This window comes from Chaetodon trifascialis, chromosome 13 (genome assembly GCF_039877785.1).
Source record: "Chaetodon trifascialis isolate fChaTrf1 chromosome 13, fChaTrf1.hap1, whole genome shotgun sequence".
In the NCBI taxonomy this organism is placed as follows: Eukaryota; Metazoa; Chordata; class Actinopteri; order Chaetodontiformes; family Chaetodontidae; genus Chaetodon; species Chaetodon trifascialis.
Genome location: NC_092068.1, coordinates 15,523,111 through 15,551,104, shown reverse-complemented (window position 1 = coordinate 15,551,104; position 27,994 = coordinate 15,523,111). Strand labels below are relative to the sequence as shown.

The window sequence follows — 27,994 nt, the reverse complement described above, 5'->3', positions numbered from 1 at the left end:
GACAAGTCTGGCCGGTGGGGGTGTTTTGTGTTTCAGGAGGAGGCGGAGCTTGAATTCCAAAGTGGACTGAGTTTCCTCCCGGTACGTCACTCTGGGATAGGCTGCGAGCTACAGAGCAGCGCTGTCAGTCAACGGGATTTCGGGCTGGTTACCTTCGCGTCCTAGGGTGAGCAAAAACTAAGAAAATATCAAGTAATTCCCGCATATATTTAGAATTTGCTTTATGTGTAATGTACTCGTAAAACGTGACTGCTTTTAATAACGTTTGTGCCTCGCGCTCGAAACGAGCCGTTTGAAAGTTGTCGGCGATGCTCAAAAAACTACAACGGAAACTTTTGTCGTGAAGGCCTTGTTATTTTCTGCAACAGGTCCGCAACACAGGATACAATTAACATACATTGTTGTGTCCTATCTTTGGAAAACGTGGTTGAATTTGTGAAATAACGACGTGTTCTGTTCTTAATGCAGAACGGGACCCCTGAGCAGGAGAAAGTAGCCTTGCCCATCGCGGGTTTAGGCTCGAGGATTAAAGTGATCGCCAGTCCCACAGCTTCGTCGAAACTGCCAGTGGGGATTCATGCTGTGTTGGTTAGCTAAATGCGGTACGAAGCTAAAATGATGCCGGTGAGTTCATGTTTTATTCACTCAGCTACAAGTTTTAACCTTGTGCTCTTGCGTAATATTTATGTTTTCGACATTATATCACCGCACCGACCCCTGCAATGTTACCACTGTGTCATACCTGGACATTTAAATTGACGTGGCAAGTTGATGCGGTTGCGTCTTTGTGCCAGGACTATGGCAGCCCAGCCTTCTGTTATGGAGTTTATGATCTCTGACAGCTCTGCGTGTGATCGGTGCATGTGGTTATAAGTTAGGTCGTTTATGTGCTTTCTGAGATATTTTCTGCGCATACGCAGCCCAGACAAAGTCCCCTGCGTCAAAATGCCTTGTTATATCTCAGTATCCTGTTCTGGCACCTTTGACATTTACCCCAAAAAATAGTCATTAACTGTAGATGCAGGTATTAATTCATACTACTCAGCCATACGCTTTTTCACTATATACACATCCATCCTGCTCAGAGCACGCAGCAAGCAGAGGGCACCTGCCAAGTCTGGCTGGCACTATGCTCAGCTCAGCTCTGGACCTCTGCCATCTCGTCATCATCATCATCATCATCACCATCATCACCACCATCATCAGAAGTCCATAGCTTGTGCTGCAGCATCTCTTTGATGTGTGCAGAGAGGGCAGCAGGGCAGTAGTCTGCATGCATGATCTCACTATGGAGAATTAACAATCCCAACAAATTGAAATAGAGAAGTTTTTTTTAATAATGCAGTTTTACTTCTCTCTCTGACAGGAGCAAAGTTCCAGATAGCAATGGCTGGAGTTGTAACTCACTCGTAACCCAGCTAAATTTGCCTGAGAATGTCATGACAAATGCAACCATCTTCGTAATTAATCTGTCTGTATTTTTTTTTTTTTTTTGATTAATCACTTAGTCAATAAAATGTCTTGAAACTGTGAAAAGTCTCAGAAAAAAATCTCCCAGAGCCCAGGGTGTTGTGTTTACATGCTTAGTTTCATAAGATCCACAAAGATAATTCACTTTACAGTGATGTAAAACAGAGAAAACCAGCAAATGCTCACATGTTAGAAGCTGCAACCAGAGATTGTTTGGCATTTTGGCTTGGTAATTGACTGAAATGATTAATCTGTTATCAAAATAATCACTTAATAAACATTGTTTAGAAAGTATTGCCTTTTCAGCACCAGTCAGGATGTTTGAAGGGGAAAGGACAGTCACTGTCAGATTGTGAACACTGTAATATTCAGTGTTTTGGCCTCAGCTTCTCTTGTCATTTCTAATGTGTTGAACAAATACCTCAAGTCACATGAAGAAGAACACACCGTTAGCCTACACTTTGACTACACAGATGTTAACTAATGAAAAATCCAGTGTAATCCTCTGTTGCAATGCACTGAGGTTCTGCTAATGTTACCCTTCACTGCTCAGACCTGTGCTTCCAGTAAAACAGCTTGATCAGTGAATTAATCATCTTAGCTGTAGAGACAAAGTCCTGTTTGGATGACTCCTGTCTGGAACATGACCTCAGTCTGCTCCTCGCACATAGTCATTTATTATCACCAAGCTCCGTTCTTGTGGACACCAGTGTAAATTGTCAGCCTGACGTGTTTCCCTGTAAAATGTCTTTCGTTTATGGACTACATGAGACCTTGGTAACAGCCCCCTTCATCCCAATTCAGCCACTCAAGAATATATGGAGCTTCGTGTTTTGTTGTGTTTCAATGAGATAAAGCTTCTGGCGTTCGCCTGATAAACACAAAATGGCCTCTGTATAGCCATGTCTGATGAGAGGTATTGTCTTAGAAATTACACTCGTAGCCCATGACCCTGCTCGTACAGGCGAGGGGCGAGGGAGTAGTGAGAATGTAGTGTCGTAATTGCTGGCTGGATTGTAAATAGGGGGGTCACTGTTTTGTGAACACAATGAGCTGTAGGGACGCTTTAACAGTGTGTTGTAGAGAGCACATTGTGTGTGTGCCTGTGCTGTGGCAGGACGCTGATAAGAGATGCTTGCCCTTTATTGAACCATAGCACAGTTTCACAGATTTGCCCCTGATTTACTGTTATCTCTACTTAAACCAGTCTTTGTTCTGCAGACGCATATTAATACCACATTTCGCTTTGCATTCTCTGCAACCCGTATTTTATTTTGGTGAACTTCTTGTCAAGATAAATTATTTTCAATAAACCACTCTAGCAATATAAAAGAACAAAAACCAAGCTATAAATAAAATATATTAACACAAGTATCTGCAAAGTTTCTGCATGATTTTGGATTTCTAATGTTGCAGGCACAAATCTCATCGCTTCCTCATTCCTCTCCCATGACACGCATTGCGTGCTATGTAGATTTTAAAGTAGATAAACTTTTTTGTGCCTGGCCTGCATTATTTACTTTTGCTTTCTTTGACCACATACATTTGTACCATGTCTCAGTCACACCACAACAAATGTCACTGTTGCCAGACTTTGTGGTGGTGTTATGATGGTGGGAAAATAAGGTGATGCTCTGGGAAGCCTGGTTTTGCTGTGTGTGTCAACAGAAACCTGAGTAGGCTTTCTCTTTGGCCATGGCAGCTTTGTGTTTTTACTCTCTGGGAGAGTAGATGGTGGTTACGTAAGCAGATGGTCACAGCAGTGGTAGGCAAGGACATTCAAGGGTAATGTTTTGACTTTTATGTGAAGAAGAGTTATGTGGATGGCTGTATTATATGAAAAGAGTGATGTAAAAAAATACACTTCGCTTGTAATAAGCTAAGCTGGTTATCTCTGTTATGTATTCATAGCTCAAGTACTTTAACATTTTTGTACACAAGGCTGATTTAATCACCCAAGGGTAGAGCAAAGAATATTTGTTTAGACTACTGATAATCGTTTAAATAAGCTAAATAAGTGTTTTGAATGCATAGCATTAGACTGTTCATCTCACTATTGCCACAATATCAACATCGCATTAACCTGGTTTCTGGGAGGAAGCACACCAGTGTCACCCACTCTGTGAGGAATCCAGGTGAAAAGTGGAATTATACTTTAAAGTGTTAGAACTCCAGAACGACCCCCTTTTCAAGAAGGGAGGGCTTTGTGACAGCATTGTGCAAGGTTGAAACACTAGTCTAGCCATGAGGAACAGGGAAGCCATGGTTCAGAAGTGTACACAGGGTGGTCTGGGAATCAGCCTTCCAGGACAACTTTTGGCCCTTTTTCATTATTTAATCCTAGGAACTGAGATATAGCAGGAACTGAACTAAGGAACTAAGTCAGGAAAGTTTTGTTTCATACCGTCCTGTTGGCCTTTCCACTGAAGAGCAAAGAAGATAAGGTAAACAGTTACCAGGAAGCATGAATCAGCATTTGTTGCATGTGATGAGATAACAACACGGCTATTACAGTGTTGTTTTTAATTTACTGCAGTGCGACACTGATGTTTGAAGGGATGTTCTTTTGCTGTATAGTTGTTTAAATGTCATTTACTGACAATAAAGCATTTGTAGTCCAAATATTGATGCTACAGGAGACCAGTACCTGATATCTGGTCCTGTGAGTAATACTCACAGGAGAGCAGCAACCATTGCCCTAGAGCTTCACTTAGACCCTGGTTCCTCTGGCCAAAAATTGGACAATGTTCGTGACTCCCAAAAAGGTTTTCGGGAAAAAGGATTTTGTACTCTGCCTCCTTCAATCACCCACCCTCCTGCTTCCTCAAGCTCTCCTTTGCATATGACAGATTAAACACCACAAAGACATCATTCAGTGTGCACTTTTTTTCAGAATGCCAATCAGACCAAGTGCATCTGCCACATTTTGAATCACAACCTCTTGGCATTTAGTTTGAGATAATTATTGATAAAAGGTAGGTTTTGCGTTCAGTAAATTCCCATAAGCGGTTTTCATGCACATGAACTGTGAATGCTTCCCTTTTCAGTTTATTTCTTTATATAGCACGTTTACATCATTTAAGTTACTGTATATTATATGTATTAACTTCCAATTTGTCGTGGCCTTGCTATTCTGAATGCCTTCAACTGTCAAGAGGGCGCGGAAAAAAAGTCACATCCTGTCCGTTCTGCTTCATTTTGAGTCCCATTTCCGTTATCTCCCAGTTGAACACAAAGTAGGAACTGTCTCATCACGTAGACCAGGAAAGGAAGAGCACTGTGAGAGTGCAGATTATAAAGTGATAGGCTAAGTACTGCAGTGCAGACCGAGGGAAGAGGTTATCCTGATCGAAGAGTCACAGCCTGCTGCAGCTTCAGTGTGTTGTAAAAGCTGCTTGTTTTTTTTTTCCTAGATGTTGCAGCTGAATGAGCCGTCTGTGCGTTTTGATTCCCTCTGCGTTCTCCTGTTTGTTCCCCCTGACCTTTTCTCCCTCGCCTCCTCACTCCACTAATACGACATAAAGAAAGCGAGAGAGAGTGAAAAAGAGACCAAGAGGAATAATGCATAAAGCCATTAGGGAGTTTTCTGCTGCCTCGCCTGTTTGAAGGACTGCTATGCTGGAACTGTGTCAAATTCTTGAAGCCATGGCAGGGAGAACTGAGATGCACACACAGGAAGATGATGCTGCAGTGTCTTACAAACTTGCTGTAATCAGATTCAGAGGTGACTCCCTCAAGAAGACCTGGTTGACTCATTTGCTTACCGCAGCAATATCTGTAATTGAAAGTGGGTGAGACCCCTAAGGCAGGGTCAAAGATATTCTTGCTGTTATCTTCTGCTGCTGTCACCCTGCCTCACACTGTCCACTTTCCCAGTTGTCCCATTTCTGCCCTAGGAATTATATCAGATTAGCTTTGCTATGTGGAGATGTATAACACTGTACTAACTTAACTGTATTTTGCCTAGTATTCACTTCAACACTCAGGTACTGTGCTCTTTCATTTTTGGAGCACACTGTTGGCTTCTCAAATTGGTGTTAATGTGAAATTGTTGTTCCAGTGTGAATCCTCCACAGCTACCTACTAAAAAATTAACATAATTCATTAATATTTATGGTTTTAATATTCACCCTCCTATCAGCAGGAGTTTGTAATCAGGTCTACTTCGAACTGTGGTGACACTACAATATGCTTGGCTTTGAAGGCTCTCTGTTAAACAGACGATGACAATCTGAAAATATATTTTATGCTGCTTACCACAGAGAGAAGCAACCTTCCTTTCTTCTCACCTTACACTCTAGAGTGAAATATGGAGGGGCAGCTTTTTTGGGTTCTCTTCCCCCATTTTCACCTTTATTGGACAGTGAAGAATGCAGACAGGGAGAGAGAGGAGGGGGTAAGACACGTAGCAGACGTTGCCGGCTGGACTTGAACCGGCAGTGTTAATAACATAACTGATTTGAATATTAATGTATTAATACTCATGTTGATATAAAAACCCGGCTTGTAGGAAAAATAGACAAGGTGGCAAATTTAATTTTCAAAAACAGAAACGTTGTGGTCCAAAACAAAGGTTCTGGTATTGAAAGAACTGATCTGAGTAGAAGCAGCTTGCTGATTTTTACAGGGAACATCAGCAAATATATCTAATTGGATATTTTTAAAACACAGAGGTTAGATAATGAATTATCTCCGATGTTGTTGATGTGGGTGTTTTTAGTAGTATTGATGTGAATTCCCAGTGACAGGACGGACTTTCATTTGCTAGTTATCCTGATATTGCAGAGTAATTCAATTACCGTACAATCCCTTGTGATTTGTCTCTTCCTGGAAACGGGAAACTGCAGTGGCACACAGTTTTGATCACTCTTAACTCGATATGCGACCAATTGCATTTGGACAATGATCTTGAGAGATTAATGCAGTAGAACTGACCCTCACAAGGAGAGAGTGGATTGTCAAGGTGGAACACAGGGATTAATATGCTACTAGGCCTGTTTGAAGTAACATCGTCAAAGGATCATTTAACTTAACAATTTAACAATTTCCTGCCAACTGCTCTGGTTTTGCTCTACTGTGTTGCTGTAGAGCACATGTTTGCTGTCTGAAGAATCAGTGGGAGTGCCCCACACACACACACACACACACACACACACACACACACACACCACCACAGCATTCCTTCCTGTAATTGGCTACGGGTACAGTGTTGATCTTCAAACTCAAGTCATCTCAGAGTCCTCGGTATAAACAACTGGAGAGGCTTGAAAAGCCTGTTTCCCCTCAGGCCTGCAATCAGTGGCATCTGCTTCAGGACCCCTCTGGCTTTAATGGCAGGAGGGATCCAGATTACAAAGTAAATGGCCAAATCAGCATCTTATTGGCTGGAGGTTTTATAGCTGATATCTTCAGTATACAGTATATCTCAGAATAGCACCACACCTCCCTACAGGGACTGCAGCTTATTCAGTTTCGTACAGAACATAATCACAGACAAAGCCTGTTTCCGTGCACTAACTTAGAATAAGTGTAATAGTATGTTTTTATTTTTTTTACACGTCTCTCTTCCTCAACCTCTTGGCCTCTTTAAACAGGGCAGGTCATGTACATGCTGCCAGCTGCAGTCACTCTCTTCCTCTTCGATGCGTTCTTATTACAGTGTCTTTTGTCTGAGGGTTTGATGTTACAGCCTTTCATCTCTGAGAGATGCACCCACTCCTGTCTGTGTTATTGTGTCTGGAGCAGATGTTCTTGAGCATGTGCCACTCATGCTCAAGACTGTAGTTTTTTTGTTCTGTCTAAGTCACTAGAGTACCTAATTTTAAGGATATCAACACGTTAAACCAGGTACTGAACAATGAAATGTGCTTATTAAAATGAACACCTGCCTTCTCCTCGTCCTTGGTTACCCAGAAGGATATTCTCTCCTAAACTTCAGGAATAGTGGCTGTGGCCTAGCTGCAGGCTATTGAATTTAAGCTTACTATTGTAGTACTGAGCCAGTAGTCTGTTGAAAGGCTATATTTTTATATAGCGGATTAACTTAATCCCTCAGATATAGCCCCAATGACCTAGCCTTATAGCTGCTCTGCTTTGAGAGTATCTACAGTGCAGGCTGCAGAGTCAACGGCCACATTTCTATGCACTGACTCAAATTGTCAGATTGCAATTTGGAGCTGTCACACCAGTTCCAAACCCTGGGAGACAGCTTTTACTTAGCTGATGCTGTGATGGAATTAGAAATCTATTGCTATAATGGGGAACCACAGCAGCAGAAGCTGCTCGTCCCCTTCTCCTTCCCCCAGGCCATCTCTTTGCCCTGTCTCAGGTAGTTTCTTCCATCATGTACTCTGAGAGACAGAAGGCCAAGTGTAACGCATTTTTATCAAATGTTGTCATATACAATAGAAATTTGTATGGCTCAGCTGCCTTTATGTAAAGCTACCTGCGGTGATGCTTTCTGGAAAGCTGTTGTGCTACTGTTTTATCTATTTTGAAAAAGGCCTATCAGGCTGTTATTGAGCTGTTTTGTTTTAATTGCCGTTGTATCTATGAATATTTAATGAACTCTCAGGTTGTCTGGCTGAGTCAAAAAGGGGGCCAGGACACACTTCTCACCTGTCTGTGCAGGTAGACCCCTTAAGGCGGTCTTTTCCCCCCTTAATCAAGTTCCCTCTACAGTAAGGCTGGGTATAGTGGAGTGAACCAAGTGTTATGATCACTAAAAAAAAAACTTTTTTCTGACATTGGTGCACTGTATAGAACAATATCTGTTTTTGCATGAAAAATTACATTTGTAGTAATTTACTTCCTGCACATTGGTCTTCCAATAATTAAAAGTCAAACTATCACTTTCAGACATTCTCCTGCTGTGTTAATTCTGTGTATCGTGACAGACAGTGTTCCCAAACCAATATGAATATGCGAAGATGCATCAGCCAGATTAGTTTAATTAATTATGTGCACATATAGCACATTTGTGCAATATCTTGGCCCGTAAGAAATGACCCTGTGCTTTAGATGTAGTGCAGATGTAATGGACGTAGATTGTAGTAGATGAAGGTCAGCAGCAAAGTGCTAACTCATCTAGATCAGGGCTAGGACTGGATAGTGGTGGCCCTGGATCATTAACTTTAGTGCTGAGGAGAATTGGCTGTCAGTGTAGGTATTACCATTCCACCCCACGCCACCCACCCCAACTCTCTTTCAGTCCTGCTCTCGACCAACCCCTCACCCCACACCCTTGTTCTGTTGTCTCTCTTTCACTCTCCAAATATTAACAGGGTCACTTGAATGTCCTGCATGGCTGGGAAGTTGTGATGATGTCAGCTGCTCTGCGCTGATCTCTGAATGGCTTTTTTGCTCAAGACAGACTGCATGAAATTGATACCAGTTCGGGTGTTTTTTTAGACACAGGCCCTGACAGTGTCATTTCTTATACCAACTGCTTCCAGTTTAGTTCTCATCTACATACCACAAACAGTTAATCTACGCCAGTTGGCTCACAGGAAAGGAAAAGTCTTGGTTTTTGGCTTTGTTCTCCGGGGTGGTCTTCCACCACTGAGCTATTAGGCAGTCTGTGACCAGTGACGGACACAGGGGTAATGTCTGTTTACAGCTTTCTGTACTGTAGATTACTGACAAGGATGACTCATGGCTGAGTCACTCCATTGATGGGGATCTTTCATTTACATCCCTACGAAACAAACCAGTTGAATCAGGTCCTCTGACTCAGACCACTACCCCTAGCTTCTACCTTCACCTCATCACATTGAAAAAACAAACCTTCTCGGGTTGTGTGTGTTGCTAAGGGGATTTTAAGAGGAATCGTGTCACCTTCCCACTCACAGCAAGCTTAATTTGAAGAAGAACAGGGGAATAAAGCCACTTCTCTTAAGGCTGTTGTCCTTTTGCTCGGTGTACCCCACATTTCAAAAGCAACCCAGATACCTTTGTTTCTGCACCACGGCTGCAGCTGCTCCACTTTCTCGCCCCCTAAACCCTTTGTGCTTGTGACCCCGCTGACCTGATGTTCCCACCATTGCCCCTGTAGGCACTGCCATTCACAGCAGCGTGCTGAGAATAGAAAAACCTAACAGTCTAACCTGGAGGTTTAGGACCCAAGCAACAATATTATGCTAACAATTAGACCTTCCAGGTTATACTAGTTTTTGGGCTGCTGCTTTTCCACTGCATCAATATTGAAGTCACTATGTAGACATTACAATGTGCCAAAACCTGGGGCTTAAACAGAAAGGTTTAATAAGTTCTAGTCATGCCATGTTCTAGGACACCTATATTATAATATTGGTTTTATTACAGCCTTATCAAAGCTCTCCTTCCTCTCGTGTGATCGGAGTACAGATAGAAGCATATTCCAGCATGGTGAGGAAAGGCGTCTTCTACACATCTCTGTATGATTACACAGAGGGACTGCTTTCACTTTCATGTTTAGTGTCATTGTTTTTGAGTATCACATAAGCCGAATATAATATTTCACTCCCAGGTGTTTATTTTTTTAAATGACTGTCAAGGCTTTAGTTTGACATTGTCCTTCTTAATTTTATTGTAAGTCAAATTCCCAATGCCTATTAATGCCTAACTAGAAAGATAATAATCTGAGAATTGATTTGTAAAATGTTTGTGAGTATAAGGGTAGCTTTCGTAGTTTCAGTTTGGAATGTGACAGGAATGCCAGCATTTGGGAATCAGTTTCACTCAACTCAATTTTCTGCTCAATTTCAACGTGTTTCTGTTTTTTCTGGAGTCACTGAAGGCTTTCACATTCCACTTCTATCAGTGACAGCTTCATTGAGATAGTCAGTTTCTCTTTAGATAGTCCTAAACCAGTCTCTACCATCCGTCAGTCACACACTGACATAGAAGGAATCCAGCGTCTCCGCAGTCCTTAGTGGTCTCCTCCTTCAGAATACTTGGCAGGGGTTTTTAGTGCATGTGTGTGTGTGAGAGAGACAATGTGTGTGGATAGTGGAGATCTCTCATAGTGGTGACAGCACTAGTTAGCGGTTAGATGGCGTGGGGTGAAATAGAATTCTGGGAGCTGGACTCTGATTGCTCTGTTGACACAGAGGAATGCAGGCTGGGAAACAGACACTGCTGTCTGTAAACCCTTTCAGACATGCATCCCTTTACATTAATGTGACGGCAATTTGTGTCTGAATAGGCAGCCTTGTGGCTTTTACATAAAAGTCACAACAGCAATTAGCATCTTAGCATTTCCGTATCTCTTTCAACAAGTCTAAATCGACTGCCATCAGATTACTGTAAATGCTGCAGCATTTACAAGGTGAAGCGTGAGAGAGAGAAAGTTCACCTCTTGTACCACCGTGTACGATCACTGTAATGCATTAAAATCCATCAGTGATCCAGCCTGAGAAAGAGAAAACACTGTTCTTTCCCACTATCAAAACATTTTGATCTCAACACTGCTCTCTCTCTCTCTCCCCTCCCTCTCTCTTACACACCAGGTGCCAAATATCACACACGGACGCACACACTAAAACATAGGGAAATAAGACACCAATTACACAGAATTATAACATTCACTCTGCTTCCAACTAGGCCACCAGGATCCTCTATCTTGTGCGGTTATTTAACTTTATCTTCCCCTCTCTCTGTCTCTCTCCCCCTCCGTCTCCCTCCCGCTGTCTGCAGATGTTCCTGACAGTATACCTCAGTAACAATGACCAGCATTTTACTGAGGTCCCCGTTACCCCAGAGACGCTGTGCCGGGATGTGGTGGAGTTGTGCAAGGAGCCGGGGGAGACGGACTGCCACCTGTCTGAGATGTGGCGTGGATCTGGTGAGTGATGGTGCTAGTCAATCCAGTGTTGTCCTTGTCCATCTACACACAATGAGGAACATGAGATTTTCAGTCACATGCTGCTTCGTTTATGGAATATGGCTGTATCACAGAAGGGACAGGAGTTACTGTGCAGACGCTTGTTTGTCTTCTTCCTTTAATTAGAGGGAAATTGCTTCTCTGAAGTCGACCATACAGTAAATGGAGATTAGCTGTGTGGTCAGCTGCTTGGTGACTTCTTTTTGAAGGGCTTATCTCTTTTGGCTGTGCAATGCAAATGAAGCAGAGCCCATAATCCCTGTAACAAACACAAGCACCCAGACATCTCCTACATCGCTCAGGTGGAAGAGGGGGGTTGGATTTCATGCCCTGCCCATTTTCCCCATCTCTGAGAGTCGTGAGGTATTCAGAATCAGACCGCAAGGAGCCAGGCTTTGTAGCTGTTTCCATGGTGATGCAGCCATAAGAGCGAAGAAAGTGCCAATTATTGTGTTTGAGTACTTCCACGAGTAGTCTGGAAAGAGACTGCTAAGTGCTGAAAAGATTGTCTTATGTTGCTGGCATTTCTCACCACAGACTCACTGCTGACTCTCCTTGAAAACACAGCAGTGGCATTTTACATCAAATTTAGATGTAAAGCTATTAATAACCTGCTTGTTAGGGTTGTTACTGATTTGTTTTGCCGTCATGTCACTATGAAAGATCGGCTTCATTGACCTCTACTTGACTGTAATGTGTCAGTCCATTTGTGAAATGAAATGGTCTCAAGCAGGTTGAAGAAAGTGTCTGAGGAATGACTGATGAGCCTTTTGGCACCGATGACAGGATCCACAAAGCAAACCGCATATGCAAACCTGATCTATATTGTTACAGTCACGTGTTTTTAACCTTGCCAAGTTTTATGTTATTCCACTTTTAAAATATTGGCTTTATGGGTGTGTTTCTTTCCTCACACTTGACTGCTGTCGTGTTTTTACATATTCCATCTGCAGAGCGAGCCGTCGGTGACGGGGAGAGGATGCTGGATGTGCTGCAGCGATGGGGACAACACAGGGCAGAGGTGCGCTTCTTCCTTCGTCACAATCGAGCTCCTAGCAGGGAATCAGGTAAGTGTCAATCTCCAGCCCACTCCCCAGCCACACACACAACAGATAATGAAACAGAAGCAAGGGTTTCTAAGATCACTTTCTCTCATATAAGAGTCATGGTTTTGACAAGGGCTGTCCTTAGAGGAAAGCCATTTGACACCAATCTAGTGAACTGCAGAGATGCCTGCAGCTTCTAAACATACACACATCTGCCCAGGTATGAAAGCAAAGTTGCCAGTAACAACTTGTTTGAGGCTCAGAGTGAACCAGACAACCTGTCCTATTACACTACAGTGGTTTGGAAATGGTACTCTTAAAGACTTTAGCCAGTAAGGGGTTTTCTATTAGCCGGCGTCATATCCCTGAACAAGCCTTATTTAGCAATGCTGTTGCAGGCCAGTCTGAATGCAGGTTGTCCCAGTCACATCATCATAAGCCTGTTACTTTTCAGTTGTCTTAGGAACACAGAAAACTCTAGTATTTTGGTCGTGTGCTATCTTCTCAGCCCCCAGTTGCGTAACTAAGCCCTTTTACCCCTCACAGCTTGAGTCTGGCCCAGGGATTAGATGGCTGTTTTCCCTTCCTGTTATCTTAGCCTGCTCTTGTTTTCCCACACTGTTAGCTTAGCTCTGCTCAGTCTTTGCAACACAGTTCTGTGTTCCCTTTTCTTTGACCGTATTTTTATTTTTTATCAAAAACGGGTACATTTTGTCTCCTGTTTCTGTACTGTTCATATTATTTGTGGAAGTATTGTTGTACTTGGTCCCGCTTGTAGCATTCATTCAGTTGAATGCTCTCACTTCCTGATGCTGTGCAGGCATGTTCTTTCTCACCAGGCCAAGGGACAAAATATATTTCTGCTGATTTGAGCTAGCTCAGTAGTCTCTCACTAAATATCATAATGTCACTTATTGAGCCTTAGCATGGTGTTCTGTTCACACTAACACAACCAGTAAATGTATTTAACATGGACACTGTATGTCAAGGGTCATCTAAAACCATTATGCAAGCTAAAGGGCTTTGGTCATGAGCCAAGGCTTTAAGGATCCACTCCCCACCCCCGACTGTCAAATGCCAGTAGCATGATTGGACATAAGTGCATTCATGGACACAGACAAGCACATACACACACAGTTGTAGTACCCACCACCAGACTGTTATGTATTAGGTTAAATCCTGAGATTATTGCAAGTCACACACAGAGCACTGATCCCAGTTGGTTCCCAGAGGAGCTAAGATCATTCAACACTAGCCTTTTACCTAGCTTTCTGCTGCTCTTCTCCTCTGCAGCAAACCCCAGATAAAGCTGCACACTAGGTGTGTACATTTTGTCAGAGACAGTGACAGGCAAAAAGGCGAGAGCAGGCTCCAGTCATTTTTCACAGCTGTCTGTAAAGGCCAGTGCTTTGCTCAGTTTGTTGTTTCTTGGTTGGGACTAGACCGATGCATTTGCTTTAGATAAAGGTCTACAGTAGATTGTGATATCTAATGGAGTCTTCTGTTGTGTTCTCAGGTGGGTCAAGAGGCTCAGAGCCGAAGAGGAATGGAGTAAAGGGTCCTCCAGACAGAAGAATGGAGAATGGGGTGAGGTCCTATGTCTTCTTTTAGATTATTAGAGTTCAGCAGGATGCTTCCATTTGTATGGAAAAACAAAACAAAAAAAAAAACTGTTTGTTGGTCAGTAAAAGAGCAAAGATATGTCCTTATCAAATATGTTACCCAAATATTTTGGCACTGACAACAAATTATCTGTACTTTTCATTTACTTAATAATAATATGATAATAACAACAGATGCCCGGGAACTTTTCTCACTTACAAGGGCATTAGAATTACATGGTTCACTGCAAGTTCCCTACAAGTGTTTGGCTTTTGGAAAACCAAGTGCTGGTACTTTTGCTTCTCTAATTGTGTTTTCCTTTGTCCATCTATTTTTCCCTTCCCAGGTGGCGACACCCCGCATGGACATGACACTGGCTGAATTACAAGAGATGGCTGCCAGACAACAGCAGCAAATAGAGGCTCAGCAACAGCTCCTTGCTTCCAAGGTGCATGAAGAAGTGCAGGATGAAAGGGGAGATGGGGACTGGGAGAGAGAAGGGTGGATACAGGGGATGAAGAGGTTAAGTGGTTGAGATCAAAGTAAAAGCCAGAGGTGGAGAGTCAAAAAATGGAGGAGTATGAAAGGCGGCGTTATTGAGAGAAAGTGGGGAGATGGTACACAAAACAAAAGTACTAAATCAAGTCTTCTGCACTAATGGTAATGCAGACTTTAAGATGGGTGCTTGTGGAGGTTGTGATAGACACATGAGATGAATTGCGGCTTGCTTCAGGTGTAGTTCTTATAATTTGAGACGCCTGAGACAGTTGCCTGCCTTGGATTCTCACTGTACAGGACTCATTTGGAATTTGAAATTCTCTTTTCTCTTGCTTAGGACTTGTTTCTCACTTGTTATTAGCATAACTTTAAAAAACTTAACTTGTGACATTCTCTTTATTTCCCTGCCCAGATATGCCCTGCAGGCTGCAGCGTTTTGTCCTTGACCCACTTTAGCTTTCAAGCAACTGTTGTACTGTGTGTATGCCTGAAGATAATGTTGCAAGTCAAGGAATGTAACGTACTTGCATACAAGTCAAGTGAGCAAACAGGCATTACCATCAGCACACATCACATGGAACAGTTCCTGATAGAGACTGGTTGTGTTCATCTTGGAACCTGTTTGGTCAAGCATGTAGCACATGTATCATAGTTCAAGACTGGCTTGATTTTTAAAGTTTAAACACTGCTTAGCACCACAGAATGTTTTCCTGACCCTTATTTTATCAGGCATGCTGACATAAAATGCGAGGACAGCGTACCCAGCCGTGGATTACTCAGAAATGAAAGTTAACAGATGTATTTCTTCAATTTGGTTTCTGACCTTTGCTCCATGTTGTCTCTCCAGGAGCAGCGGCTGCGCTACTTGAAGCAGCAGGAGCAACGTCAGCAGCAGCAGGCCTCTGAGCAGGAGAAGCTGCAGCGCCTCCGAGAGAACATCGAGAACCAAGAAACTCGACTCAAGAAGGTCCGGGCCCTCAAGGGCCAGGTGGAGCAGAAGCGCCTCAGCAATGGCAAACTGGGTAAACTCATGGACTTATAGAATGGATGCCTGCTCAGAATAATGCATGACATTTAGACACTTTTGCTGACTTCCTGCCTTCCTGATATTCCCTCTCCAGTGGAGGAAATAGAGCAGATGAACAACCTGTTCCAGCAGAAGCAGAGAGAACTAGTGATGGCTGCATCCAAGGTGGAGGAGCTCAACCGACAGCTGGAGTTGCTCAAAAATGGCAAAATGGACAACTTCCATGACACCCAGAGCTCTGTGGCTGAACTGGACCGCCTCTACAAGGAGCTACAGGTGCGCAGAAATAGGATTTACAAAATTTAATTTTACACCTGAAGAAAATTGAGCCCCAAAGACTTAAGTTAGTTTTAAATGGCCCCAAATCATGTTTTCTCTTCATCCTTATGTCTTGTTCTTCTTGGTCGTCAGCTGAGGAACAAGCTCAACCAGGAACAGAACTCCAAGTTGCAGCAGCAAAGAGACAGCCTGAACAAGCGCAACCTGGAGGTGGCTTCCATGGACAAACGGATCAGTGAGCTCCGAGATCGGCTCTGGAAGAAGAAGGCAGCACTGCAGCAGAAGGAGAACTTGCCTGTAAGGGTTATCACACCACAGCAACATAAAGGCTTTCACATAACCTGACACAGAACCCCTATACATATCTTCTTTTGTATTTTGAGTTCACTTAGCTTTAATGGTTATTCGGACTTGATCACAATTTGTCAGGCCACAGTTATTCATATCTGCAAGCAACTGATAAGATTTTGATGAGAGCTCCCCCCAGTGGCCTTATAATACAGGCTGTTTGTATCTCTCTCTACTTAAAGCCTCAGATGCCCCAGCATTCAGAGCTCACCCATGCCAGCGTAAGGCCCCTCACTCTCCTCTGTGTGGGAAATCCTAGTGACCTCCTCCAACTCCTATTCGTCTTTTTTCCAACCTCCTCTCTCGCTGTCTGAAATAGCCGATGGGGATTGATCGTTGTTTTGATCATGTCATAGAGTTGCACTCCCACTTCTTCACTCAGTTGTGCTTTCAGTCCCATTTGGCAGAAACAACTCCTGGAGATGAGAGAGTAGTAATAAGCGCAGGCTGACAGACAGGAATGTCAGGGGAGATACTATCTTTTCTGGCTGCACTTTCGACAGAAACAGGAAAAGGCGAATAACCAGCTTACTAAAGGCAAACAGCCTTTATGCTGAAAAACACTGACTTTTCAAAACACGCTTTATAATGACATACAGGACAGGATTCAGCACGTATTAGAAATTAGCAGGTTGAAGTATACAGTCTGTGTACAAGCCCTTATGGGTGTGAAGGTTTTGGCTCTGAGCTCACTGCCTGGTGTCTCCCTGCCACTCCACTCCTCTGCTCCTCTCTCCCGTTTCCAGGAGTTGTTTTGAACACAGGTTGCCATGGGACTGTAAATAAGAGTCAACAGACGCTTCTATGAATCTGTCTGTGAGGAAGGAAAATGAACACGCTCACCGCCTGAGGTTGAAATCTCATGCAGGGAGAGCAAGGGATAAAAAAACCCAATCAGTCTGATCAGATGATGGATGATTTTATGTCTTCACCCTCTTAAATAACAGGTGTCATTTTACTCCGTCCTCTATGCAGTAATTTATTTAATCGTGTTTTCTTGATCAAATCGACTTCGTCTAAGAAATAATTATGGTGTTTCATTGGCCTTCATCATTAACTTTCTTTCTTTAAATCAAATTAACATTCAACCAATTAACCACAAAGATTTTTTTTTCATTATTTAATGCTGATTCATAACTTTGTTTTAAGTGGCATTTTTTCTGTTACAGATAACAAAAAGTATTCTCCTTAGTGTGCAGCATACAATGTTTACTAAGCAAATGCAGTGTACAAGATTTTAAGTGGCCTATAAGTTAGAACATAAATAATAAATGTTAAAATGGAGACTTAACATATTCCTCTGAAGCTCTGCTCGAAGCCTTTTAGCAACTTGCACCCTAATCCAACTTTAAAGAAGCCCAACTTCTCTTTCGATGCCCCGTTGACATGTGTAATAAAGTAGGAGCAGAGCAGAGAAAGGTGTGTGCATGTGTGTTTGTTTGCATTGTGTGTGTGTGTGTGTGTGTGTGTGTGTGTGTGTGTGTGTGTGTGTGTGTGTGTGTGTGTGTGTGTGTGTGTGTGTGTGTGTGTGTGTGTGTGTGCGTGTTAGAGATGAAGGCCTGAATAGGCCCTAGTGAGGAAGTGATCTACCCACACCCTGCCTGGAATCATAATGAGCAGACCTTTTTCACACCAGCACAAAGACACACTCCATCCAGGCTGCTCACTCCTCCAACCAAACAGCAAGTGTCTGGCTGACATCACCCAACAAGCACGTCTAACCATACTGACTGAAGTGAGGTAGTCTGAGAGCTGCCAGCCTAGAGTCCCTCCACACCGTCTTACTCACACAGTTCAGGGAATGCTTAGAAAAGGCCAATATTAGATCAGAAAAAAGGGGATAATTTGGTATTTTGAACTGCTGTTGCATGTTTGTGCTTTTGTTTTTTCAAGAATGGCTATCCTGGTAAAGAGAGGGCTTCAAAAGACACTCATCTTCAGGTAACTAAACTAGTATCAGAGCTGAACAAACAGCATGTGTTTCTTTTCTGTCTGATCTCGTGAGCGTAACTTGGTACATCAAATTCTATTAGTTCCTCTTTTTTTTTGCTTCAGACCCTTGATGGACAAAGTGAGCCATGTTCATCTTGTTTTAAAGGGACCACTTGTCATAATGTCATCAGGTGTAGGATGTGTTTTTGCCCATTTGGAAAGATGGTTCAAGCCCTTAATCCAGGTTTTTAGTGAGAGTTCAGTCAGTCTGTTTGTTGAGTTTGGAGAACATAGAGGCAATTCATTTCTTCTGAAAAAGGTTATATCTATGACGAGAGTGAATGTCTTCAGGTTTTCAATAATGGAGCTTACATCTATGCTCGCTGCTGTAAAATAACTGTAAATTAAAACTGCATGATGTTCCAATGCAACATTTTTTAAAAGCACTGCTATAGTGAGAGGGTTTGAATACATTCTGAATCTTTAATAAGTAATTATAATCCACATGTTGTCTTGAAGCAGTGTAGTAATTTAGCCGTAAACAAACTGAGTGGTTGTTAAGAAACTTAAATACCACCGCAAGTGGTTCAAGGCAGCTCAGAAGACGATAACGTTGGTCTGTTATTCTAATATTTTGATGCAGTGTAAATTATCCAAATTACTGTTTAGTTGATTGCCAAGTTGTTGCATTTATAGACATTCATGTTCCTCAGAGAATTAATTCTGTCTTAATTTCCACTTGTCCCAGACTTCACTCCTTTACAGTACACCAAAAAAACTCTCAGTGAGTGTCTCGCTGTAATGGCTGTTCTGCTAGCACCAGCCATTGCTCAGAAAAGACTTCCTTACAAATCTTTAACACTTCCGTTCTAATCAGATTAAATCCCTTTGATTGAGTAACAATGTGGCCCACTCTGGCGCCACCCTCAGGCCAAAGTCTACATTATCCTCTCTCAAGTGGCAGCGATATCAGGTCATTAAAGTAGTCTCACCAATTTTCACCCATCGTACATTTTTTTGTGTCATAGCCAGAACATCAGATAAAGATTAAGTTACCGTTTTGTGATCTGTGTAATAGTGTATCTCTCTGCTGATACAAGATACTTGAAATTACTCTCACTGACCTTTCCTACTCAACAGCCACCTCTCTCTCTCTCTCTCTCTCTTTCTCTCTCTCTCTCTCTCTCTCTCTCACCCTTTCATGGTACAGCTCCCCTCCGATGGCCAAGCCGGACAGCAGTCAGGTCCGTCTCGTGTGGCAGCGGTCGGCCCATACATCCAGTCGTCCACCATGCCCAGGGGCGCAGTGAGGCACGACCTGCTTGTAAAACCAGCCTACCCAGACGGCACTGCCACCCTTCCAGCCCACGACCCACAGAGCAAGGCCGGCACAGGTGAGCAACCTGAGGCAGTGCCCCGTCTGCAGCCTTTCACCTCTTAATTCAAGCCTTTTCCTTTCAGACCATGACTCATTTCTCTGCTGCGGCTGCCTTGGCAGCAGGCCTTCACTTTGTCCCTTCTGTCATTTTAGATGGAATTTAGTCCGCTAAATTTGGCGATTGCTGAGTCTGCAACAGCTCACTCAGCCGCAGAGTTCAGGAATGAAGCTTGAATTTTCAGAGCGCAAATATATAAGGAAACCATTAGTAGAGAGTCCCTAACCAGTAGAAGCTCCCAATTACGGTTTCCTGTGTTTCTTGTGTCATGTCATCGTGGAGTTGGGTATGTTTTTTTTTTTTAATTGACATGTGATTAGACTGTCCTGCCTCCAGCAGGAGCAGAGGAGATTGGGGCACCTGCTGGTTGCGATGTCACTCTGAGCTCAGAAGGTAGCTAGTTACCTCCTGGATGGTGTGTTGTGACCTCTTATTGCTGATCCTGAGTATCACAGTCTTTTGTTGCACTCTCCTGATATTTTCTGAAAAACTTTTGCTATGCTTTGCAGTGAGTGAACCAGCCATGGTGTGTGTCTCTTTTTTGCCATTCCTCATATCAGCTTACAATACACTAGTCTTTGGTATTTATTTATACACAGGAGAATTATCAGAGATTTCACATTAATGCTGACTTGTCTTATTCAGTTCTCAGCATTCAACAGTTGGATGCAGTCTTTGCCACTTGGTTCATATCCATACTCAACATCTTGGCCCTTGTAATCAAAACAATCCACTGGTGAGCATTGATTTACAGAGACAGTAGGATATCTCAACCAGTCCTGATTGTTTATGAGAAATCCTGATGTTAGTTTTACAGAACAACATCTTTGCACTATAAAATAAGACATGTTAAAGTCAAGTTTTACAGATAATATACAGTAAGCTGATGCTGCACCAGCACCCTCCCCCCATGGACTGCAGTAGCATGTATGCTGTGTACTGGAAGGGAACAAAGTATGGCCAAACCAGTGACGGACCTGAGCAACATATCCCATTTAAAGATATTCTTCGTGCTGTCCTCTACGCAGAAATCCTTTCTCACACGCTCCATCTCTCCATCTAGACTCGCTCTCTTAGCCCTGCATCAGTCCCCCAGTGGATAGTGGGCCAGCAGTGCGCTTCAGGATATTAAAAATGAATGATCCGACACCAAAATTAGTCATTACAAAACAACACCAGAAGGGCCCCCCCCCCCCCATTCCCTCTCTCTCACCTCCTTATCAGCTCATGTTTTCGTACTTTAAGTAATTCCACAGACAAGAAGTAGAAGTAACAGGCTTTTCCCAGACTGTCAGGATGTTGCACGCAATTATTTCTGCATGCTGAGTTGATTTGCAGTATGGGAAGAAGAGAGATAGAGATGGGCGGGGATGCAGATAAATCTGCTCTTAGTATACACGGATTCCCAGTTCCATTCTAGCAGGGACGTTCTGCTTCGTATCAGGCAGGCTCCCGGGGGTTGAACTGTGTCTCTGTGTGGCCCCTCAGGGGGCCCCTGCCTGGGCCCAGCCAGCAGCATGTCTAGAGCAAAGGGAGATGTGCAGCTCTAAGGCTACTTTTTTTCTTCTTGTCTTTTGAATGCATCTTCCTCAGAAGCCATGTTCTTGCTTAAGCCTCTGAAAGAGCTGCGGGCTAAGAGAAAAGGTACACACTTGTGTTTGTGTGCGTGTGTGTGCGCTTCTCAGCAGCTTTGTTTCGATGTGTTTATTTTTCAGGAGAATGATTCTCACTGACAAAGATGGAAAGATGAGATATTTTCATCTTTTTCTTACCTGAATCTTTGCTGCTGTTTGCTTGTTTTGCTGCTGTTTGTGAAAGCTTGTTTGTTGAGCTTTCTTCTCAGTTATTTTTCTGCCGCTCTAAATGGGTCAGTTGGAACAAACACATAACCTTCAGCTGAACTGACATTCTGTGTGGATTCTGACCAACCCAATCAGGTTTTATTCGCAAAATCTAAGTGTTTTGCCATATTCGTACAACACCTCTTGAGAGGGAGCGTTAAGCTACAGTTGTCCGGTACTGTGATGGAAATCCTCATGTTTTAACATTTTTGATGTGATGCTAATCTTATTTGTTGCAAGAGCCTCGTGCTTTTATAGCTTATCTGACTGTGAATGTCTGCGGACATGCATGGCCACTGGCCGGGTCTTAGTCAGTCAACCAAAAAAAACAAATGATGAGTAACGAGGGAGGCAAAAGCAACATAATCCACAGTGGTTTTGTTGTTGTTGTTTTTCAGAAATCTGTGAATGTGTGTGACTCTAACACACATAACACACAGCTCTGTGAACTTTGTGTTCATCCAGATTATTAATAGCTGAAGCTAGTTTCCACTATGTTTTTGGTGCTTTGTTTTATCTTCATTTCTATGTAAAATTCTACGGTATGCTAACATTTAAACACTCCCTGCCTTTCTTTTTTCCCTCTCTTCCTCTTCTTCTGGGGGTCCTCCAGGCCTTCAACCATCCAAGCTGGCAGACTGGGGCTCTTCAGGTCCAGAATCCAACACCAATGGTCATGGTCCAGCCTCAACACTGCCACGAATGACCTCTCAATCCAACTCTAACACAGAACAAGGTAAGAGACACACACACGCAGCATTTCCACAGACACTTCCCTTTGTGCAACTATGAAAATAGCAATGTTGATAAGGTTCCAAAGGAGCTGTTCTGCCTTTTTATGGACCATACTGTGTCTGGACATGAGACGAAACTGATTACTGCCTCTACGTGTTGTCTGCGGATAGATGAGACTGAGCTGAAGAGGGACAGGAAGGTGCGTCCATTTTCCATGTTTGAGCCAACAGAGGCTCCCACCACCTCCCTACGTAAAAACCAGAGCAGTGATGACCTGGTCAGGGATGCTCAGGTGAGAGGGAATGAAACAGGGAAAAAAAAAATCGTGAAATTTGTTTATTATTTTACAGTGCAGCATCTAAGTTGATATGTCTTATCTCTCATCTCTCTAGTCTGCTCCCAAGGCTCCAGTCAAGGTGCCTCCTCCTGTCCCCACCAAACCGAAAGGCCCTAATGTTGTGCCCTACAGCAAACAAGGCCTCAACACAGGCACCTTTCCTAAGGCCAAGCCCCACAGCCAGCAGCCCCAGGCCGCCCAGGGCCGCAGCCCTGTCCCACCCTCACAGAGCCAGACACTCCCCCTGCCCTCTAAGCAGGACACTCCACCTGCAGCCACGGTACGGCCCTTCACCCCAGAGCTGCCCTCCTCCAAAGACTCCAGTCTGACTAAGCCCCAGACCTTAGCGGCCAGCTCCATTTACTCCATGTACACGCAGCAGCCTGGCACAGCGAAACCCCTCCAACCTGGTGTGCAGGGCGCTCTCCACAGGTCTCAGAACCGCACCAATGGATTTGTCAGTGGTAAGTATATCCAGTTGAAACTATTTTAAGTTTTCCTGAACAGTGTTGTTGAGCTGACACAGATGAATGTGGTCATTCTTTGGTTTCCTGGAGTCAATAATAGTAATCTGTCCGGTCATGAATACATCTTGTCTCATTGTTCTTTGTTGTTCTTTGTCTTACATCTGAGAGGATGTTGTCTTGGAACAAGCTTAGGTTACATGCTGCATTTAGATAGATTACATGTAGGAATAGAAGGGCATACTGAATTAGACATAAATCCAACACAACACACAAACTTAAAGTGTAGCTGTCACATCTTCAGGTTTACATGTCAGCCTCTGAAGTAAGTATCCTTTTGATTGGAGTAAAAAAACAGGGTATATCAAATCCAAACATCGTAGGTGAGACGTAAACAAGGGTAAAAAGTAGTACTAGAGTAGTGTCACTTGAGATGCATTCTCTGTAAGGTAAATCTCTCCGCTGCCATTTTCTTCAGCACGCTCAACAAGAGAATATTCACACACCACTGACCAGAGGAGCAGCTAGAGAGGCTGAGCCATCTGTTACGTCTTCCCTTTATAAATACAGTCACAGGCAACTGTACCTGCTGCTTCTGAATGGAGTTGTGGAAATGAAATGGAGCAAATTTTTGCCCTTCTCTGAATCTCTTCTGAGGATTTTCATGTAATCCACACTAGTCCTGTAAGATGAATAGGATATGCAGTCTAACGTAAACTGACCCTGGCGTTTCATGTATGGAAAAAAAACCCAGAAAAAAACATACTTTTCTGATTTCAGCATGAGCAGTTGTTGGTTATGTACGTGTGCAATGATCAACATCTCCGCTTAAATTCTCATTTTACCAAATCAGTATTTCAAGTTCATCCATAATTGATACTCCTATCAGGTGAACATTCATGACCAACGTTGCCTTAAAGAAATAATTTATAATAGTTAAAAAAAACTGTCTTCTTGCAGCGGGTTTAGAAACGGTTACAAGCAGGTTTCTTTACAGCCAGGTCATTAGGTTATTAATGCAGCATTGGTAATATCTCTGTCGACTTTACACTCTTAATGCTTCTTTCCCGTCTTTGTCCGTAGTGTACGGTAAACCAGTGATCCCAAGTGGCAGCTCCCTACATCCAGAGAACCCTTACCTGGACCGCCGCTCCCCTGCCCTAGAATGTGAGGTAGACCACAATGGAGCCAACAGCATGGGTCCCAGCCCGCCTGAGGGCCCCCAACCAGAAACTGAGCGCATCCCCAGGCCCCTCAGCCCTACCAAGCTGCTTCCCTTCATTTCCAACCCCTATAGGCATCAAAGTGATGGTGACCTGGAAGCACTAAGAAAGAAGCTCTACAACGCTCCAAGGCCCCTGAAGAAACGCAGCTCGATCACTGAACCAGAGGGTCCAGCAGGGCCCAACATTCAGAAACTCCTCTACCAGAAGACTACACTAGCAGCTATGGAGACCACTGTGACTACACCAACCACTCCCACCTATACTGGTGAAGCAGAGAAAGCAGCGGAGGGATCTGTGGTGCAACATGTTCCAAGCCCCGTGAGCGGTGCTGAAAACCACCCATCAGAGCCAGGACAGACTCTGGAGGGAGGACAGCTCCCATCTCACATCCCAGGTGCTAAAGTCCCCGTCCCAGCTCCCACTGAACAGACCAAACCACCTTCAGCCACCCCGGAGAGTGAGCACATTATCCCCCCTCCTCCACCATCCCACCCAGCCCCCAGGCCAGATGAAGCTCTTTTCCCGCCACCACCCCCTGCTGGCTTGGAGGATATAATGCCCAACCTGCCCCCTCCGCCTCCAGAAGGCTTCCTGGAAGAGTTCCCCCCCTACCCGCCACCCCCATACCCCAGTGGAGCAGAGCATGACAGCTTGGGAGAGGACACCTTTAACATGAAGGCACCTGAGGTCACGGGCCAGGTCACTCTGCCACCGGTATGAATCACCATTATGTGGCTTTTGGTATCATTGTGTTGTTTTATGGTTGTAAAGATCAATTATGTTGAGTCATAAAAAGGGTCACTACAGTCCAGAGTATAGATTTCCCTTGTCTGCTTTTGTACTACATGTGTTTTTAAATCCCCTCACATGTTTGTTTGTTAGTCCCACAGGGGCAGGTCATGAGTTACAGGTAGTGTACTTTGAATAGCCTGCTGGGTAAATGCAGTGACCTGTTATAATGTTATATAATTAAATAATCTCTGTCAAGTACTTCTTTTGTTTGTGGAGGAAAATGGACCTTATTCTGCTTGCGCTAAGCGGATGCCCCCCCCTCCCACCTTCCCCCATGTACTTAAACACATTCTGTGCTGGAAATAAACACCAGTTTACACGTTCTTGTTGTTAATCTCTTGGTGAAACTCCTTAAGTAGTTTTCATGGTGAGACGGCAGGATTTACCCCAAAAGGGCAAACCAATGAGAAATCTGTTTTATGACCCATTTTTCCCCTTGGTTCCCTCCCGTTGTCACGTCCATTTAAGACCCATTTGGTTGCATAATCAAGGTTTTAGAGAAATGAATGTGTTTCTTACAGTCTGTGCTGATAAACTGGATTAGCAATGCACTTAGAGCTGGAAAACAAGTCCCTCCTCTGCTCTCAGTCCACATTGAAAGCAGCAGAGAGTGGACGCTTCCTCCTCAGCAGGACAGACTTCAGGATTAGACTCTGCAGCCTCACCTCTTAAATTTACATTTGTCTTCTCCGTGTTGTAATGGCTGTTTAAGAGCATCTGTGTGACACACCATCATGATTGTGTCTTTAGGGAAAGAGGACCAACTTGCGCAAACCTGGCTCTGAACGCATCGATCACAGCATGAGAGTGAAGTTCAACCCACTGGCTCTGCTGCTAGACTCGTCTCTGGAGGGAGAGTTTGACCTGGTCCAGAGAATCATCTATGAAGTAAGACCTTTTCTCCTCAAGAAATATTTACTATTAATTATTCTGTTTGCTAAATATGGTTTCTTTGTTAGTTCGCTACCAATGTGTCATGAGACATTTAGTTCAAAAATATTTCTTCATCACAGGTGGAGGATCCCAGTCAGCCCAATGATGAAGGCATCACTGCTCTGCACAATGCTGTCTGTGCTGGACACACAGAGATTGTCAAGTTTTTGGTCCAGTTTGGCGTCAATGTCAACGCTGCTGACAGTGATGGCTGGTAAGTTGAAGTTCACCGTTGGCATGGTTCGTGTAGGATTCTGTCATCAATTGAGTATTCTGACAGGCAGTTAGTGTTTCTCTTCACACCTCTCATCTGCCTCTGCCATCTCTTCTGTTCTTGTCTTCCTTTTCTTTTGTCACCCACCCTCTAACGTAGGACACCTCTTCACTGTGCTGCATCCTGCAACAATGTGCAAGTGTGCAAGTTCCTGGTGGAGTCTGGCGCAGCAGTGTTTGCTATGACTTACAGCGACATGCAAACGGCTGCTGATAAATGTGAAGAGATGGAGGAGGGCTATACCCAGTGCTCCCAGTTCCTTTATGGTCAGTGAAAGCTTTTTTATTCTTTTTCATTTCTTTGTGTTTTGCTTTATGTTTTGCATTCTATGTTTGCTTTGACAGTCTCGCCCAACAAAATCATGACACTAAATCTTTTTGTACTCTCCACCCTCAGGTGTGCAAGAGAAGATGGGCATCATGAACAGGGGTGTGGTCTACGGTCTTTGGGACTACAGCAGCGAAAACCCTGACGAGTTGTCCTTCCGCGAGGGAGACTGCATGACCATCATCCGCAGAGAAGACGAGGACGAGATTGAATGGTGGTGGGCACGCATGGCCGACACAGAGGGTTACATTCCCCGCAACCTCCTTGGGGTGAGTCACAAGTCACCGAAATTGGAATGATAAGAGTTACATTTATGTAGAAGCAAGTACAAATGTGTGTTGACATGTTTTCTTGTTGTCTCTAACAGCTCTACCCGAGAATAAAGCCAAGACAGAGAACCCTGGCTTAAAACTCAAAGATCCCTGCACATTCCAGGCTGCCAGAACTCTCCCAAACACACCCACACCCACCCACGCACACACACATACAGGCTTTAACTGAAATGAAATGAAGAGACAAGGACAGACCAAACAATATGAAGGATCAACTATGAACTCTTTCTGGCACTTTTTTTTCTCAGAGGGACTCTCCCTCTCTTATTTTCCAGACCTCTCTGTGTACTGTGTTGTTAAGACACTATTGGCATTGTTTTTCCTTTGTTCCACTGTTTTTGTTGTTTTTGTAATTAGTGTCTGAAGCTATTTCTAAAGTAACAGAAACTCAAATGTTGGGATGTAAATGGAACAAGCAGTATTTTTATTGCTAGAAAGTGATTTTTACACTTTTAAATAGTCTTTTAAAACTTGTTTTCTGGGCTGTCGGTTATTTTCTAACACACATCACATGAGGTGAATGAGTGGAGGATGACGATGATGATGCTTTTGAAATGCTCTATTACCATGACAATCTGTGGGGGCTTGTTTCTCGTCATCTGCGTTGAGTGACTGCGCCTCTGTGTAACTGCACTGGAGGTGTAAAGTTTCAGCTGTGACCACCATTGTTCTGGCCACTCAAATGAAATGATCGGTGGGAAAATGGTGATGAAGCTTTTGATTGATCTATTGCTGTTCATTCTGTGGTCTATGACACCCTGAAAGCCAGTCTGCTTTTCTGCATTGGTACATGGTTGAGATGCCGTAGATACTGTGTATACATGTATGTCTGTCACAGAAACAAGTGAAATGTTACTATAGGAACCATGTTGTTATGAAAATGGACTTTCAAACTCTGAGCAGGCCCTTTGAAAAAGAAGGATGCAGTGTGAATTTTAATATTTTATTACAGCCATTCCATGACAGTACAGTAATGTAAGAAGGCAAGAAGAAAACTTGACTTTTTGTCGTAACCAGTAAGAGGTGACACGCTATATTGTAAAGTCAGACAATTTCTAAGTCAAATCAGAAAATCAAAATAAAAAGATGTGACTTAAAACTCCACTCATCACATATCTGCCAATGCAGATGTATTTATTTTTGTTACTTTTTTCTTTAGCCCTTTTGTCAGAACTATAACCACACATGTACTGTAGTATTTCAAACATTTACAATTAAATTCTTTGTACTCAG

The 27,994-nt window shown here is 43.4% G+C and overlaps 1 protein-coding gene across 6 annotated transcripts; it reads left to right on the top strand.

The window, feature by feature from the left end:
* The first annotated feature begins 66 nt into the window (after positions 1-66).
* On the top strand, positions 67-27,994 carry tp53bp2a (tumor protein p53 binding protein, 2a). 6 transcript variants are annotated; one of them, XM_070977421.1, is made up of 21 exons: positions 487-624; positions 11,146-11,293; positions 12,286-12,399; positions 13,895-13,965; positions 14,327-14,428; positions 15,326-15,500; positions 15,600-15,781; positions 15,917-16,081; positions 16,315-16,353; positions 18,026-18,073; positions 19,275-19,458; positions 21,094-21,144; positions 21,955-22,077; positions 22,247-22,368; positions 22,469-22,877; positions 23,961-24,817; positions 25,646-25,783; positions 25,909-26,042; positions 26,202-26,368; positions 26,499-26,698; positions 26,797-27,994. In XM_070977421.1, the coding sequence occupies exons 1-21, from the start codon at positions 598-600 to the stop codon at positions 26,836-26,838; spliced, it is 3,498 nt and encodes a 1,165-aa protein (XP_070833522.1). In that variant the 5' UTR covers positions 487-597; the 3' UTR covers positions 26,839-27,994. The 6 variants fall into 6 exon arrangements, with proteins under 6 accessions (XP_070833527.1, XP_070833522.1, XP_070833523.1 ...); XM_070977426.1 differs by lacking the exons at positions 16,315-16,353; positions 21,094-21,144 and adding an exon at positions 67-166 and having other exon boundaries at positions 469-624; XM_070977422.1 differs by lacking the exon at positions 16,315-16,353.

Coding starts and splice junctions, on each gene's coding strand:
- tp53bp2a (XM_070977421.1), top strand. CDS start 598: ATGCGGTACGAAGCTAAAATGATGCCG. Junction 22,878..23,960: donor CACCAATGGATTTGTCAGTG/GTAAGTATATCC, acceptor CTTTGTCCGTAG/TGTACGGTAAACCAGTGATC. Junction 26,043..26,201: donor GCTGCTGACAGTGATGGCTG/GTAAGTTGAAGT, acceptor CCTCTAACGTAG/GACACCTCTTCACTGTGCTG.